This window comes from Carassius auratus, chromosome 30 (assembly GCF_003368295.1).
Source record: "Carassius auratus strain Wakin chromosome 30, ASM336829v1, whole genome shotgun sequence".
Classification (NCBI taxonomy): Eukaryota; Metazoa; Chordata; class Actinopteri; order Cypriniformes; family Cyprinidae; genus Carassius; species Carassius auratus.
Window position 1 is genome coordinate 29805737 of NC_039272.1, and position 17344 is coordinate 29823080.

Here is a 17344-nt window from a genome sequence, read left to right on the forward strand (position 1 = left end):
GCCTGGTCTGTCGGCGGTCTCCCTCTATGTCACCCACAGTAGCAGCAGCGCGCCAGGCACGATTCTGGTGTGTAAAGACACAGAAAACGCGAAGCAGGCGCCACGCAGCAGAAACACAACGCAGCCAGTGTGTCACCGGCCTAACTGTACATCTAACAGCAGCGCGCTGCACCTGCCGCCACTAAATTACATTATATTTGTCCCATATTGTCATTCATATACATACTGGCTTCAACTTGGACCACTAAATAAATAGACTGCTATTGTTATGAAAGTATGAGGGTTAGATTATTTATTGTACAGGTCATTCCAAGACTGGTAAACAAAGTGATAGGAAATATTTATTTTAATGCATTTTAAATGTTTAAAAATGTGGAAACCACTCATGGCATCACAGCATCTCCTGACTGCATTATTATTTGTAAAATAGGGACTTTATGGAGAGTGTGTATACATGTTTATAATATTTAACCGTTTATATTTCATTAATTAAGGGAAATTAACAAGTGTCTCAGCCCTCAAGGGACTATTTAGGAGCTTATTCCTGCTTGAAAAGCAAAACGTTATTGATATTGTAAAAAACAACAACTTTGAAACACATGCTGATTGATGGACTAGCATTACTAAACATTACCTACTACCTTCCAGCAATGCTACATTCAGTGAAGGTAAAATAGTAAAAAACATAGTTCATTTAAATGAAACCAGAAAATGTCAAAAAAATATCCCACCCTACTTATGAAGATCTTTACACTGTAATATATGTTGCATTTTGACATTACCAACCTTTAATTTAAGTTGACAGTAAGTAAAAGTATTGACAGTATTGAGCATTGAGTAGTTGAGTATTGTGCATTTTTCCTTACCACTATTTCTTAATAATTGTTTAATGATTTTAATGGAACCGAAATAAGAACCGGAACCGTTAGGTGGAATCGGAACCGGAAAATTTCTAACGATTCCCAACCCTACTAAGGAATAAAACGTCATAAATAGACAAACAGACATACATTTCAAAAGTTTGGGTTCAGAACGATTAGTTTTATGTTTCTGAAAGTCTCTTAGGCTCACAGAGTTTACATTAATTGGGTAAAAACACAGTAAAACAGTAATTAATTAATTACAATTTAAAATACCTTTTTTCTATTTTTTATATATTGTGAAAGGTAATTTATTTCTGTGATGTCAAAGTAAAAATTACACCATTCAGTCTTTAGTGTTACACGACCCTTCAGAAATCCTTGTAGTACAAAAATGTTTCATCATCAATGTTGAAAACTGTTGTGCTGCTTAATATTTTTGTTGAAACCCTAATGCTGTCAAACGATTAACTGTGATTAATCGCATCTAAAATAAAAGTTTGTTTACATAATATGTGTGTGTATGTGCAAATGTATTATGTGTTTTATATATATATATATATATATATATATATATATATATATATATATACACATACATACATACATACATACATACATACATACATACATACATACACACATACACACATACACACACACACACACACACACACACACACACACACACACACACTTATGCTGCGATGCCCGGGGAGCAGTTGGTTCGCTCCTGAGGATGCACTTTTAAAAAGAAAAGAAAATATGGTCACAGACTTGTATCTTTATTAGTTTGTGCTGCTCTCTGGAGCATCATGACATTTGCTGCTGCTGGGGCTAATAATAAAAGTTATGGCACCATGAGGACTGTATTGATTCAGCTTTCAGGTTTAATCTTCACAGATGTGAAAGGATCCAGAGATGTTGCGCAATAATCCCTCACCTGTGCTGAACTGCCAGGTAATCTTACACCACCAAATTTACCGGAACTGTTCCGCATACAACAGTCAGCAGAAAAGTGTTTATTATGTTTGAAATATGGATATTTTTCTTACAAAAATGCATGGAATCGATACAGGAGGTCTTTATACATGCCCCACAGCCGTGTGAGGTATGTTTTATTATGGATGTGCACTCTTTATTTGACATGTTTTGGACTGTTAAAGAGAAACACCCACCCCCTGCAATAATAACCCTTGGAATAGAGTTATTTTTAATATAACTTCGATTCGTCTGAAAGAAGAAAGGCTTATACACCCTAGGATGGCTCGAAGGTGAGTAAAACAGGCTAATTTTAATTTTGGGGTTAACTAACCCTTTAAAGGGGTGGTTGACTTTTTTCTAGAGTTGATTGTGTTTATGGGTTGCAGTCTAATATGTGTTCATGCTTTGTTTTTATAAAAATGCATTATTGTACACATAATTTACCTTTTTTTCACACCGATCTGTCCCTTCTCTGACTTACGACTTGATTATTTCCTGTTATTATGAAGCCCATCCCTCAGATATATGCAATACAGCTGGCTCAGTATGTTGTGATTTGCTAATCCGCCTCTACAGCGTGTCTGGACATCCGCCTCTCAATCTCAGAATGTGCTCAGGCTGTATTGTAAGCAATATAGAGGACGTCATTGTTTATCAATTAGAGCCAGATTGAGAAGCAGAGAATATTAATGAAGAGGATCGCACAGAACATGTGCAAGCACAGCTCTTAATGGTATATTTGTTTACTGTGGTCTCATACTTTTAGATATGCTGTTGTTTGTAAATGCTACTGCTTCTGTTAGCTTTTAATACAAGGTTTTATTCTGATTAAAGCTTTAATAAAGCACAGCAACCATACACATTCACAGTATAAAGCTTCTTGATTCAGATGTCCCTATTCGATTCAATTTAGATTCACAAGCTCTCAATTAAATTCTATTCTTGATTTTATATATATATATATATATATATATATATATATATATATATATATATATATATATATATATATTTAGTGAATATAGTTTTTATATAAATGCTATTGAGATTTGTAAAAAATAAACCGTAAACATCAGTTTACAAATGGTGAATTTATAAAAAGAACAATTAAATTACCTTTTTTCTTTTTAATCCTTTTTTTAAACAATAATGGTGTCATAAAATGTCCTTAATTTTTCTGGTAATCAGATGAAGGCATAAAACTATTTAATTCATCCTAATGGAATGAAAAACCCTTTTATATTTTGGAAAACAAAGTGCTGAACGACAGTTAAAATTAAAACGAAAAATTGTATTGTTCCTTTAAAACTAAAGAATTTTATGGGGGTGAAATGCTATTTCATGCATACTGAGTTTTTTACACTGTTAAAGAGTTGGATTCCCATGCTAAACATGGACAAAGTTTCAAAAATTAATTTGTATGTTTGAAGGAGTATTTTTGTTCCAAAAATACTACTTCCGGTTTGTCACAAGTTTTGGAAAGTTTTTTTCGAGTATGGCTCTGTGTGACGTTAGATGGAGCGGAATTTCCTTATATGGGTCCTAAGAGCACTTCTGCCGGAAGAGCGCGCGCTCCCTCCCGTATAGCAGTGTTTTTGGTTGCCAGGGCAACACAACCCTGCACAGATTACCAAAAGAGAAACAGCATTAAGGGACCAGTGGATGGAGTTTATTTTTACAGAGCATCAACGGAGTTGTGCAAGTGTTTGTGTTTGTTCCCCTGCATTTCGAAGATGCTTGTTTTACAAACAAGGCCCAGTTTGATGTCGGATTCGCATATCGTTTATTTCTTAAGGATAATGCAGTCCCAACGAAAAAGGGTCACGATTGTGTGTTGGAATCGCAGGCGGTGAGTAAAACTGCTTCAAATATCTCTGTGTTGTTAACTTGGCTATCGGCGTCAAGTAAACAACATGCGATGTTGTCATCAAACTGCACTTTCCACATGTACAGCTTAATAAAAAAAAAAAAAAAAAGACGACAAAGTGGAACTTAGTCATTTTCCAAAACCGCTAAGCAAATATATAAAGTTTCAATACATACCACATAGAGACGCTGTTGCTGATGCTGTTCTTGTTAAATTTCAGCCTCTGGATCATAAATATACGCTGAATCTGAATGTTAGCCATGGTTTGTTTTGGTTGTTTTTTTCCTCACGGTAATGTCACAGCTTCCAAACGCTCAACGCAAAAGCCTACTGGCGCTCATGATTCTTTAGCTCCGCCCACACGCCACGCCTCCAGCCGTCGTGTTTTTCCGGGAAAAATCGGTACAGACTATATTTCTCTTATGAATATAATAAAACTAAAGACTTTTGAGTTATGAAGGATGCAGTACTACTCTATAGGTACTAATTTAACAGGATATTGAGTGAAAACGAGCATTTCACCCCCCCTTTAATATTTATCAGTAGTAGTGGCACTGTTGTCACATTGAGTCTTAAGACTGCTAAATAGCAATATATTTTTGACAGTTTCTTCTAGGGGTGTAACGGTACGCAAAAATCATGGTTCGGTATGTACCTCAGTTTTAAAGTCACGGTTCGGTTTATTTTCGGTACAGTAAGGGAAAGAAGTGGAAACATTAAACTGCAGGTTGTTCATTACTATAAACTTTTTTTTTACAATTTGTTTACAATTTAAATAAGTTTTAATAAAATGTATATATAAAATTTAAAAAGAATAAGAAATAAAATACTGCTGCAAAGTTCTCCACTAAATAAAATACTCTCAGTCTCAAACCAATATCATATTATAAAATAATGAAAAATATAAATAAATAACTATGATTACAGTGCAGCATTACCAATCCCAGCTTGTAGGCCTGTTCATATTTAAAAAATATATAACTTTTCCAAAGTGTAAAGTTGAAGCAACAACAGTTTAAGTTTTTAGACCTGCTCAGATTTCGTTATTGCGTTGGCCCCATTGGAATTAAGAGCAAAGGTCTGTTTAAATGCCGACGGGAGCTGCGTTTGATTTACAATCTTTTTTTTTCCTAGTTGTAGTGATGTTCACACTCGCGTGATGCCTTTTGAAAACCTTAGACCGGTGACACACTGGCATATTGCACCTGTCAAACATAGTCTATTTTGCCATCAATACTGATGACGGTGTCCTTTATCAGTAGGCTTTATATTTATGCTCAACATGAAGTATAGATATTGTTGTCGTGAAGACAAGATCCTGGTCTGTCGGCGGTCTCCCTCTGTCACCTACAGTAGCAGCAGCGCACCATCGCCACATCAGGCAAGATTCTGGTGTGTAAAGACACAGACAACCGTACCGAAAGCCCTGTGCCAAACGTTCCGGTACGAATACACGTACCGTTACACCCCTAGTTTCTTCACATTTAAACTTATTTGGACGGTTTGCCATGAGTAACTTGCAGCTGCTGTGTATGTGATATGACGGTAGTTCTGTCAAATTAAACAATGAAACAAATCAGCATAGCGCCATTTTGACATCTTATTTGGCACTCCATGGGACAGTAGCCTACTGGTTTTCCTCAAAAATATCTTAAATTGTGTTCCAAAGACGAACAAAGCTTTAACATGTTTAGAACGACATGGGGGTAAGTGATTAATGACAAAATTTTGGGGTGGAGTAACCCTTCAAACAGATCTTTTAAATATTTGCTGAACTAAGTATCGGAAAACATCAATTCATGGCTTTTGAGAATTGATATAGAATTTACTTCATTTTAAAAACTATTAATCGAAAAAATTTACGATCTGAATGAGAGAGAGAGAGAGAGAGAGAGAGAGAGAGAGAGAAAGAGAGAGAGCGTAAGGCAACGCATGAACAGTATTAAGAACGAAATTTGTGAATCCATTAGAATTGTTAGAAGACAGAATCGTGATTCATATGAACAGATTTTTATGTGCACCTCTAGTTTTCTCTTCTTCTCTAAAGCAGCACAACATGGCCTTGCTCCCTTTGTTGTGTGTTCCTGGGGGCAGGGTTTGTGACGTAACGGACCTGGGAAGAAGCTTGCTGTAGTCTTTTACCAGCCGTTTTTGTAGGCATTAAACTAACAGAATTTTAAAAGATATCTCCATTTGCATTCAACTTTCAGTGCTGCAACTTTGCAGATATTGTTTATGCTCAAACAGCAACATTATACACTAACACTAAAAGTGAAATCGCAATCAACCACCCCTTTAAAGATCATAGATTTATCAAGAGAATGGCATGCCAATATCTGTCTTTTCAGTCTCCATATCCTCTGAAGAGCTCATTATTGAATGAAGTGAGAAGTGTGTCTGAAGTTCTCAAACGCCATGAAGAAAACAGGAAGCCGTGTGAACAGCAAAAGCCCCGGCACAGTCTTTTCCCCCCAAGTCTATCACAAAAGCTAGGGTTGACGCTGCTGCTTCCACAGCGACCTCATTTGCATGCATCCGCCATGGTGTGTTTTGGCTGCTCAGCCTCCGGCTCTGAATGTCTGCTTGATCGATAGCCAGTGAGAGCCCATATGTTTCAAAGGAAGTCAGGGTTGATCTTAATTTTATGGAAAGTGGGTTTTAAAACTATGGCTTGATTGCTGATGCTGAGGGACATGTAACTAAAGACATCTGCAACGCATTCGGAGTTTGGACAATGTTCCCGTTAATCTGGCGGTTCTATTAAATGTGCCCAGAATGCCGGAGTAAATTATGTCTGAGCCCTCAACCATTAGGGATTCAAATCAAGCCACTATAACCCAAGGACAATCATCTGTGTATCTGTACAAGACTGAAACAGTGAAACATATGAGACATTAAAAAAGATGCCATGGTTTAATTTTTATAAGACAATCTAATTAGTTTTTTTATTTTTTTGCCTTTTGTTAAATTTTGTTCTGAGCAGCTGGAAACCATGCAAGCTGCACAACAGATTTCACCTGTTTTCTGACACCTGTGGCCTGGTGCATGAAGCTAGCTCTGAAGCTAAACTCTTGAGTATATAATTAAAAATACATTTAAATAAATACAATGAAGTAAAATTATTCATATCATCAGTTAGATGTCCACATGTAACACAATATGAATACATTTAGTATATAACTCAAAAATACTTAAACATTTCATTTTTATATCTTATGTTAAATTAAAACCCCAAAGTTGAAAAAAACCCTGAATGAAAATAGAATAGCATAGAAGTGAAAGTTTTTTTCCTGCAACCACTGAGCCAAAAAAAATCATACAAAAAGTTATAATTGTAAATTGAGATCTCAAATGTTATTTGAGAAGAAATGATGACTGAAGACAATCTAACACTCCTGCTTTTGGCATGAAGACATAACCCAGACATTTCAGTCATTATGATATCCTCAGGAGTGAGCTCTGACAGTTAAAAAAAGATGTGATATCATGACGCATGACTGAACAGGGTTGATCTTAGCAGAACGCAGCAGACTTACAGTCAAGAACCATTTTTAGCTCCTGCAGAAGAGTTAATTTGGCCGCACTTCTCCACACTAAAATAAAATATGTGGAGGGGCAAGAGCAGCCGACTCCACCTGACCTGAGTTAAGGATTTGTACAATATAAGCTCACGGTTATAAGGGCATAAACGAACATGATCTATACTCTGACTGCTGAGGAGTATAAATAAACAGTAAGCAGCCCTGGGTCCACAACACATGCTGGGAATAGTGACAGTAAGCTGGGTACGAGCACTGAGAACAGATTAGGCAAAGCCTTTATTAGCCAGGGATTCCAGGTTCAGAGTCTGTTTATTTAGGGACTCCTCCTTCTGCAAATAAGATCCTGACCCTAAAGTTCAGAAAGAGAGAATGGAGAAACCTCAACACACTCACGCTACAGAATTCTTTGGGATGCTTTAAACCTTAATTAAATGAAAAAAAAAACATCCTTTTTCACAGCTCATAGAGTCTAAAACAGACAATCCAAGTTGAAACATTTGCATGCGGCACAGTTCTGAACCAAACACTTTGCATTTCAGTGTTACTAAGGACAGGTTCTGCCTTCAGGATGACATTTCGTGCCATGCAGACTCTGGGCTTTTCCAGCCCTGCATACAACTAGACACAAGGCATGCTACAAGTGTTCACTCAATACCTGGATATTTGAAAGGCAAATTGGTTTGTTGTGTGTCGATCGACTAATGTGCTATTAGCGTCTACATTTTTTCTTGCTTCTCAACCCAACAAAATAATATTTTCAAACCCAAAGTAATAACAGAGTACAGAAAATCAGCTTCTGTGACACTATTTTTGTGTAAAATCTGGTGATCAATGACTCATATGGCCACAGAAATACTGATTTTACATTTCTGATGAAATGTGATTTGACTAGGTTTACCTGGTTTGACCTTATTGGGTAAACTGGTTACCTGGTCATGATGAAGCATGAACACAGTGATTCTTATTTAGATCATTATTCTTAAAAGGCAAAACACTTTTGTTTCCCATTACGCTAGTTTCCAGAAAGCAAGAAACTTATGTAATCACGTATGAATCTAAAACACTGTCTGAAATCTGTTTCGAATTAAAAAGTGTTCAGTAGAGTTTCAGTCTAGCTAACGTCATAACCGAAGTTAGAAGGATTTGATTTTTCACAAAAATGACAACCAAATTGTAAGTGACGGGTGTAAAGTCTATTCAACAGGCTGTGAAGTAACCTCACTGTTGATTATTCAGCTGATGCAAAACTGAAAATGCCTCTTTCCAAAAAAGTAAAAATCCTGAAAAATTTCTGAAAAAAAAGTTTCATTACACAGTATTGCACAGACTCGACGCATACTGATTATATTATAATGAATATACTAAGTAGATTACATATATTAAATGAAAATTGTATAAATATTCATATTAAAGAACCCTGACTAAGGTTTATTGCCTGTAAAGCATTAGCTGATGCTAAGACATAGAGGAGGCTACTACTGCATGCTAATTCTCGTGGTTTCCTCTAGGAAAGTTCTCAAAACTGATCCAAACAGGTAATGTGAAGCATGTGTTTCAATTTACTCCATATTATTTATACCACAAGTAACGAAAAGCCCCTGCAAAGACTGGCTGACAGAAGCACATTGCTGGATTTTGAAGTCAAGTTTGCTTTATACCGGAGACAAAAAAAAAAAAAGATAAAAACTTAAAAAATAATAATAATTAATGATTTTGACCTCATACACCAGGTGTGTAGAAAGAAAAATTGTATTTTACATGTATGAGCCAGAATCAAGGGTGACTCCCACCTTCACAGTTAAAGACATGGCTGAGCTCCAAAACAACCACAGCTTTACCCAGACAGGTTTAAGCTGCTGTAAATGCCAAATTATTTAATGAGCAAATTAATAGTTGAAATGCAATCGCCTGTATTGTAAAATTCTATATTAGTATTTATAATAAATGAGGATGTCCTACATTTAGTTGCAATGGGTGCAACAGGATCATTTAATGTTAATTCAAAAGGACTCGTGCCGAGATTCAATTTAATTCTAATTCAATTTAGTGGCACAGTTAAAAATAAAGCGGTTTGAAAAGTTGGAATTGGCGATCCACAAGTCGCTATCACGAATTACACAGTGCAGGCAAATCAATCAATCAATCAACAAAACATGGAACATCCATTCGTCAGGCTCTCAAGAAATGATTCAGATGAATCAAATGATTGACCAAAACACCAGAGTGCGAATCCTTTAGAATCCACTGTAATTACCAGTCTAGACACTGAATACTCAAACTGAAATGAACTTACTTTTAATAATTCGTTCGGTGGTCGACAGCTTTTCTTTTGGCTCTTTAGTCGACATCTTCTCACCGTTCAGTCAAGGTTTATTAGCCAGCAAATGAGCAAAGATTCCCTGCTTGTTTGCTGCTGCCAGTCCGAGGAAGGAGAGATCGCAAAGCGGCCAGTGACTCCAAAGGGTCCGAGAACTGTTCAAATTCAGACCAGCGGGCAGGTTTAACGCACTAACACAGCTAATTTAGTCAACACTGAACAACAGCTGGGTACACGGGTCATAGGGCAGCATAATAACATCGCCAGCACACACACGGACTCGAACGCTTGCCCTCGCTAACACCGATCGTCGCCGATAAACTAACGTTAGTAGAATCGAGTCTGGTATCTGTGTTTTCCTGCCGACATTGACCTAACGTTACGTTATCTATCTATCCGTTTTTCTCTATCAGATACCTTGGGCTCGTAGCAACTGGAGCCAGCGACACAAGATGATTAGGGTTTGGTGCGCAATCTTGAACGTTAATCCGATTTTCCACTTTTCAGAGTCAGAACGTCAACTCGCCAGTTTAGCTAGACTCTCATAAGAGAGTTCGGCATAATAATAACGTGCCGAACCACGGCGATTTGTCTTAATAAACATATGTCCTGTCGTGTGAGAACAGCGATTGCGCGACCTACCCGCCCACTCGAGCTAACCATATGGCTAGCAGTAACTTCCAATCACACTCTCGTTCCCAGCTCCTCAGATTAAACGCTAATCTCTAAACCTCAGAAGGATTTCCTGCAATATGGCGGAGCTGAGCCCTCGACGCGCTGGCGTAGGCGTGACGTGGCACGTAAAATGACACGTGCGATGTAGATGGTTAAATGGGTCGTGCTGGGGGTCCCTCGGCTTGGATGGGCATCTCTGAAAAAGAAAGCAGAAAAACTACAAGGCGAAAGCAGTCCATTGAAAAGTGTGACGTTTATCTTTTAAAACCACACTGTAGGTCTCTTGCCACAAAGGAAAAAGTTTTAGGGGACATCTTTGTCAAGATGTTTAAGGGAAACTGTATGATAGCATCACTGTTCATTTTGACTGTCAGTTTATGTGCTGCCCTCTTCATGCCATTAATGGGTAACAAACTGTATGAGCTTTTGCAGGAGTTTGGATCTTTTCCTTGGGGTCAAAATGTCATTTAAAGTGGTTTCTGTGGTAATCACTGTTTTTCGAAACTGGGGTTGGGACACACATGGGGAAGCAAGGGGTGCCGAAATGATTAAATTTATTATTATACATTTGTATTTGTATTTATTTGTTATACAATTTATTTTCTGGGCTGTTAAAGTTAAAGTGCAATTAAGACATTTTGAATGTTTAACAATTTTGTTTTACAATAAAAGTAACTCTTAAAACTGGTTAAAATCAATAATTATTAATCCTAATATTTTTTCTCACTTTTTTTGCCATGCTTCCACAAAAAAAAAAAAAAAAGTAAAGTGTTAAATTTGTATGCTGTCAACAACTAAATATCTTCCTCATCATATTTTTAAGGATTTATTTTCAGTGTTAAAGCTGTGAATTATAAAATCAGCAACCTGGCATGCTTTTCACCTTTTTCGGCATTAAATTTTACCCATATATACTGTGGCTACCAACAGTTTAACCAACTGTATATGCATAGTGGTTACTAAATATAGTGCAAAACCCACTACATTTACTGTATAAACACTTGTATAATAAAAAATTGTATAATCAATTAATTATGATTATATACTCTCAATGTGTGCAAACAGCATGAATATATATCACATCACTGCTATTTTTCCTCTATCCTAAGAGCATTCAAATATTCATAAAACGGAAAGCTTCAACTGCAAAATGAGGTGGAAAAAGTTGCTCAACAAGGGGCCTCAGCACACAAGCAGCTTTGTCATAACTACAGCACAAATTCAAAATGTTGAGTATGACATGACTGTGTACTCATACTTGCATCCACCAGGGGGAGGCAAATTCTTTGTTAGAGCCTATTGGGTTTATACAAAGAGCAATATTTTTATCTTCAGTTTTTTTTGAAAATATGTTCATGTACCTTGTTTGGTTGTAATGTTGTTGAAATAAAGGCAAAAAAAAAAAAAAAATATATATATATATATTTTTTATCTTCAGTAATTAAAACGACCATAAGCCTCATTCCTGAATGAAAGACATGAAAAGGTCAAACTCAAAGAAAAGTATTGGGATATAATTTATTTATCTTTAAAATAGAGATGTCCGTTCCATTTACCATGTCTACCACTTTGAACAGACATTACCTAGCACTAAGTCTGCATATTTTACATTAGGAAAGCATACAGCCAAGTTATCTTTTACAAACCTAGTGATCATTATTATTTTTTTAAGACAAAGAAAGACCATGTTTATACACACAAACAAACAAACAAACAGTTTTCAGGGGTGGAAGCTGGTTTTTCCAGATGGTTGGCAATCCTGTCATAGTATACAATGGTTTTCACAGGTAGTTTGCCAATGTCTAGACATAATGCAGCCTGATTCATGAGGAACCCAGATAATTCTACCTCCATCAGCATCAACATGAAATAGACACCCGAACCCAAGTCTGACAAACACGGAGCGATTTAATTCAAACAGAGCCTGCATACTAACATCTTGGTTCAGCTCATTTAATGAATGTAGTAGCACCAGTGATTAAAGTTAGTGTGTCATCTAAACATTTCTATCATGTCAACTTCCTGAATCTAAGGCAACGTAATTATGGCTCTAACTGTTAAAACATAATAGATATTTAAGTAAAGAGCACTTGTAAAGATGTACCTGTGTAAACACTAAACAGAATATATATTGAAAAATACATTTCTAATTGCTATAGAAATCTGTTTTAGAACGGGAATGCAAGGAGGAATACGAAGAACACACACACACCTCACCACAGTGAACAAGTCTTCATCTTAATACCCAGCATAGGCACAAAGTGGCTATTTCAGCGGCAAACACCTGAAGAGACCATAACATACATACTGAAAACAGATCCAGGGTGAAAACAAAAGGCATGAATGAAGGTTACACTACATATTAATTACAGAAAACAAGATGTGATATGTAACAGACCTGATGGTGAAGGTAAGTCCAATTTTGCCACTGAATTTATAAGTTAAATAGTATGGCTGTATTAGTTTGATTATATTAAATATCAATTAAAATGTGGGGCTTATGGAAAGGAAGTACATTTCCGATGAACATGAGATGACAAAACTAAACAGGAGGAGGATTATGGTGTTAGTTACAAACCTTAAAATTGTAAATTATGCATCAGCATTAGTTTAAGTATGCTTGGTAATGACAGTGCAAGTGCCAAAATGTTTGCACTTAAGCCTAAAAAAACTAATTTGCACACTTTTCTCCACACATACTACCGTTCACTCACACTCCTTTCGAATTCTAGCTAAGAAGCTCCTTCCAGCGCGAATTTGCTTGTATCTGAGACATAAGGCTCTCTCCATTGTAGCGGCAGCTCTGATCTCCCAATCTCATCCACCACAACAGTACCAAATAACTTCACCCACATTTAACTCAGTTTGTATTAAATCTCCCAGTTTTTCTGCTACAGCACAAAACTGGATCCACTGGAAAAACAAATAGCATCTTTGGCTGCAGGTCCGAAAAAAACCTGAAAAGCAAAAATGGTTGTTTCTTCCCCCCCTAAAAAACTCGGCACAGTTCGGTCTCAGTCTGATTGCATAGGCTTTACTGTTTTGTTAAAGCAGCTTTTTTTCAGAAATGAAATTAAATTTTAAGATATCAAAGTGGTTGAACCGACATATTAGCATGAACTTGACAACTCAAATTAAAACATCAAATCGTAGCTCTTCATATCGGTCTAGATGGCCAACAGAACACCTTTTCTTGAACTTTGATATCTTCATTGTGTATGGGGGCCCCTGAGGTCCGTGTGAATTATTTTTACTTGATCTAAGGCTACTGAGAAGGTCAGAACGGGAACAGCATGACTCCATAACCAGCCATGACTGATCAAATACAAAAGTAGTCTAAAGTGCAAACTGAAGATCCTGTTGCAGATGCCGCTTTGATTGCAGAAAAGTCTTGTTAATTTTACACTTGACAAGACTCCATCTTGGCGTACAATATTTTATAACATGCAGCTTGAAGGATCTACAAAAGGCTTGAATGAATGACCAGTGTACATATCATTTTTTTCTCCATAGACAGTAATGTTCATGATCACTGCATAATGAAGCCTGGCTGGGGTGCCATGCGTGGGGGGGGTCTCTGGGGCAAAGGTGGGGCGTATTGCTGCATGTACATGCTGGGGTATCCCTGGTTAAGAGTGGGTGGCATGTTTCCCACTCTAGGGGGAATAGGGGGGTATGGAGTAGTGGGAGTGAATGGAGAGGCCGCAGCGAATGGAGATGTAGGAGGGTAGGAGACGGCTGCGGTGGGCAGAGCAGGAGGAGTTTGGGTGACTTTAACAGGTGGAAGAGGAGGAGCCCGCCGGGGCATCTGCATGGGAGAACCATTGACCTCTCTATGGAGAGCGGCTGGCCTGGAGGGAAGGTCCTGAGTACAAGAGGGCTGAGGTGCAGCTGGAGCCATGTGGTGTCCCTTCAGCACCATTTCCTCAAGCTTCTCTATCTTGACTCTCCGCATGTGAGCCAGCTTCCTCTTACTCTGATACTCATCGATGAAGGTGTCGAGGGGGGTCACGCCATCAAGGAGCGAATCAGCCATGTTCTGATTTGAAAAAGAGAGAAATAATAGCATGATCATTGACTAATGAGTCCATCAGATGATGAACAATCCCAAGCAGATATATAATGCAACTTTTTAAAGGCGGTTTAAGCTGCGTGGTTATGGATGTACCTCAGTTTCTTCCTCGATTTTGGCACCTTCTGCTTGAAGGAGTGCGAGGAGTGTGTCCAAGGAAGTGTTTCCAGATCGGTCATCTGTGAGGGAAAAAAAGGAAAGCAGAATGTGTTATAATTAAGATGTTTGAAAAATTGTGACAGTAAAATACTGCCATCCAATTGAAGTAGTAAAGGATGGTGCTGGCAAAGCCAAGGTCATGGTTTCAGTTCCCAAATAATTCAACGCAAGTCGCTTTAGATAAAAGGGTCTGCCAAATGCACTACTGTACATGTAAATAATATAAAATCTGATACTGAAATGATAATGTAGGAATTTAGAAAATTTGCCGGAAAAGTTATGAAACATGTTAGGGGTAAAGAAAAACGGCACCTTTTGGCTTTAGCCATTGTGCAACATCAAAGGCAGCAATATAAATCTGCCAACTGGTGTGCTTGCCTTCAGTAAACTTGCTAAGGCAACAACAGGGTGTGTTTCACCATTGAGTTCAGGAGCCATGGCTTCAGATTTCACAGTACAACTGGACACGCCTGTCAGAAATTCTCAGAGGTCAACAGACATTTGCGTCAGAAATGTATTTAATGTATTAATATGCTTAAATTACACAACAGCAATTCATGATCAAGAGATGAGGAAAAATTAATTTGAGAAAAAAAAAAGATTTGAAATCAGAAACCAATGTTGCATACATATAATGGAATACATAAATAAATACAATTTAATTGTTATTTTGATTAAATAATAGATTAAAGCTGTCGGACATCTCAAACGGCATTTTAGACGGCTTGGAATATGCCATTCCATATCAGTCTAGCGCTCTTCACTGATTTACATCTATTTACATTTATTTTCCTGGCACAGGAATGTTTTGCTGTTGTTGTATTAGACCGTCTATAATTCTAAATGTCGTCCAACCACTTAACAGGCTGCTCTTGCCATGTTTATCACATTATTAATAACTACAACACTCAACTCTGAGTAATGCTGTGTTTCTTTACTAGTCAAATAAAAACTGTCATTTACCAATGCCTTTTTGCTGTCCTCTTTTGAATGACAGGCTATGATTGACTCATTGCTTTTTCTGAAAAAGTCTAATATACTGCTAATTCACCGCAATTCATAATATTATTATTATTATTAATATTTAGCCTAGCCTCTTTTCAGCACTGCTTCAAACATTACAATATTCATAACTTTTGTTAACTCTACAGTAAGTAAAGCCACTTAGCCAGGTAATAAGTCTTCGCCAACTTGTTTTGTTTGCACATATAATACAATATAATCAGTCACAGTCAGACATCAACTGTACAAATCAGCATACTTTGACTACAGATATACATGCTTCAACAACAAACCGAGACTGACCTAAAACGGTTCCTCTTATGAGACAAATCGAAATGGAGCAGGAAAGAAAGGAAGGGCAGGGCCTTTTAAACAAGGTTTGTGTTTAATACACTAACCCAATCACTAATATGCTATTAATGCGGGATAAAGTAACAATGCATTAAACTCCGGATGAAACAGGTTGTGACATTTGGGCTCATTAGAGACAGAAAGATGTGGCCGCCTGAATGACATCTGTTTTTCCAAGTTAACAAGTGCCCACTTCATTAATTTTTAACTTACCTTATGTTAAAGTGTAGAGCAAATAAAACTTCTGCCCAGAATAAAACCATTTTTGTGTAGAATGACTCATCAATTTTGCCCATTCTTGACTTCCATTCCCAATCAGCCTTTGGGTGCAGTGCACATACACATACTACCATACTACAAATGAACACAATATGCAAATTTTCATTTACATTCGAAATACCCAAATGACCCATTTTATTTGCCTAAAGAAACATTACACAACAAAGCACAATGCTTGAAATACTGTAACCCAAAATACATTGCTTGCATTTCATTGCAAACATCCTGCCGATCATGAGACTGCTATCGGTCTACAGCCAGCTCAGCTTACTTTGTGCTTTATGCAAGTGTGTGACAGAGCAGACAAAGAGAGAAAATACTGAATGTCTGTGTTCGTGTTTGTGTGTGGGCATACTCCTTCCCCCTCTCCAAGACATTGCTCAGGGCACAAAGCCACACTGTTACTGTTGAGATCAGCTCCACAGCAGCATCAGAATGGGCCGTCATGCTGAAACACCCCCAGGGAGCTGCTCTGTTGTTATGGCTCAGCTTTGGGAATGGGGGTGGCGGTGGGTTAATGCACACACAGACCCTCACCACACAATTTAGCCTGAAGACTAGGGCTTTTGTTTATCTGGGTCAAGTGAATGACTGACTGGCCAGCCTGTCCAGATGCACTAGCACTGCTGCTTTGGCTGCTACTGCTGCTCAGATCCAGTAAATCCTTATCTGGGACAGATAACCACCCCAGCCTGGGAAAGTGGGTAACCTACATTTCACCTAAGCCACTATTATTTCTTTTCAGCTCATCGGGTTTATTTCCTCTATACAAAAACAGGAACTATACCTCAAGGTGGTGGTGGTGGGGTGGTGGGGATTGGGGGCTCTGATGTGAAGGGCTGGAAGTGAAAAGTGAAACATGCATGTAAACAAAAGAAAGTTTCACATGAAAAACTCATCATAATAGGGATGCACGGAAATGAAATTCTTGGCCAAACAATATGAAACACTGGGAACAAAGGCCGAATACTAAACACGCATTTTCCCCCATGTAGGCCTATTTTTGCCCACCCCTCCCCCCATTGCATAAATAAATGGCCAAAATGTGCTTTTTACTGTTTTGTCCTGCTTCTCAAATAAAACATATTTTTTAAAACATATTTACTTAACACTGAACATTTTTTTTTATATTCTAGCTGACATTATGCCAACAAAGCACAATTTAACTTAATAAAAGCATAGTTTTAAACTTAAAATAATATTTTCTGGACATTTTGAATCAGTCATGCATTTTTA

The 17344-nt window shown here is 37.5% G+C and overlaps 2 protein-coding genes across 7 annotated transcripts in view; both read right to left on the reverse strand.

The window, feature by feature from the left end:
* The window catches only part of LOC113049916 (serine/threonine-protein phosphatase 2B catalytic subunit alpha isoform-like), a 39141-nt gene extending 28795 nt beyond the window's left edge, over positions 1–10346 (reverse strand). For 2 of the 6 annotated variants that reach the window (XM_026212661.1, XM_026212662.1), the window contains exon 1: positions 9547–10345. In XM_026212661.1, coding sequence (XP_026068446.1) covers positions 9547–9601 — 55 coding nt within the window. In that variant the 5' untranslated portion in view covers positions 9602–10345. Of the gene's footprint in view, positions 1–9546 lie in introns of all 6 variants that reach the window. The other 4 variants (XM_026212660.1, XM_026212659.1, XM_026212664.1 and 1 more) reach the window with 4 other exon arrangements.
* A 3427-nt stretch (positions 10347–13773) lies between these two features.
* Positions 13774–16918, reverse strand: LOC113049917 (vacuolar protein sorting-associated protein 37B-like). Its single transcript, XM_026212666.1, has 3 exons — positions 16896–16918; positions 14414–14496; positions 13774–14284 (listed from the first exon to the last, which is right to left on the reverse strand). Exon 3 carries the CDS (start codon positions 14279–14281, stop codon positions 13775–13777), a length of 507 nt encoding a protein of 168 aa, XP_026068451.1. The 5' UTR covers positions 14282–14284; positions 14414–14496; positions 16896–16918; the 3' UTR covers position 13774.
* Between the last annotated feature and the right edge of the window lie 426 nt (positions 16919–17344).

Coding starts and splice junctions, on each gene's coding strand:
- LOC113049917 (XM_026212666.1), bottom strand. CDS start 14,281: ATGGCTGATTCGCTCCTTGATGGCGTGACCCCCCTCGACACCTTCATC.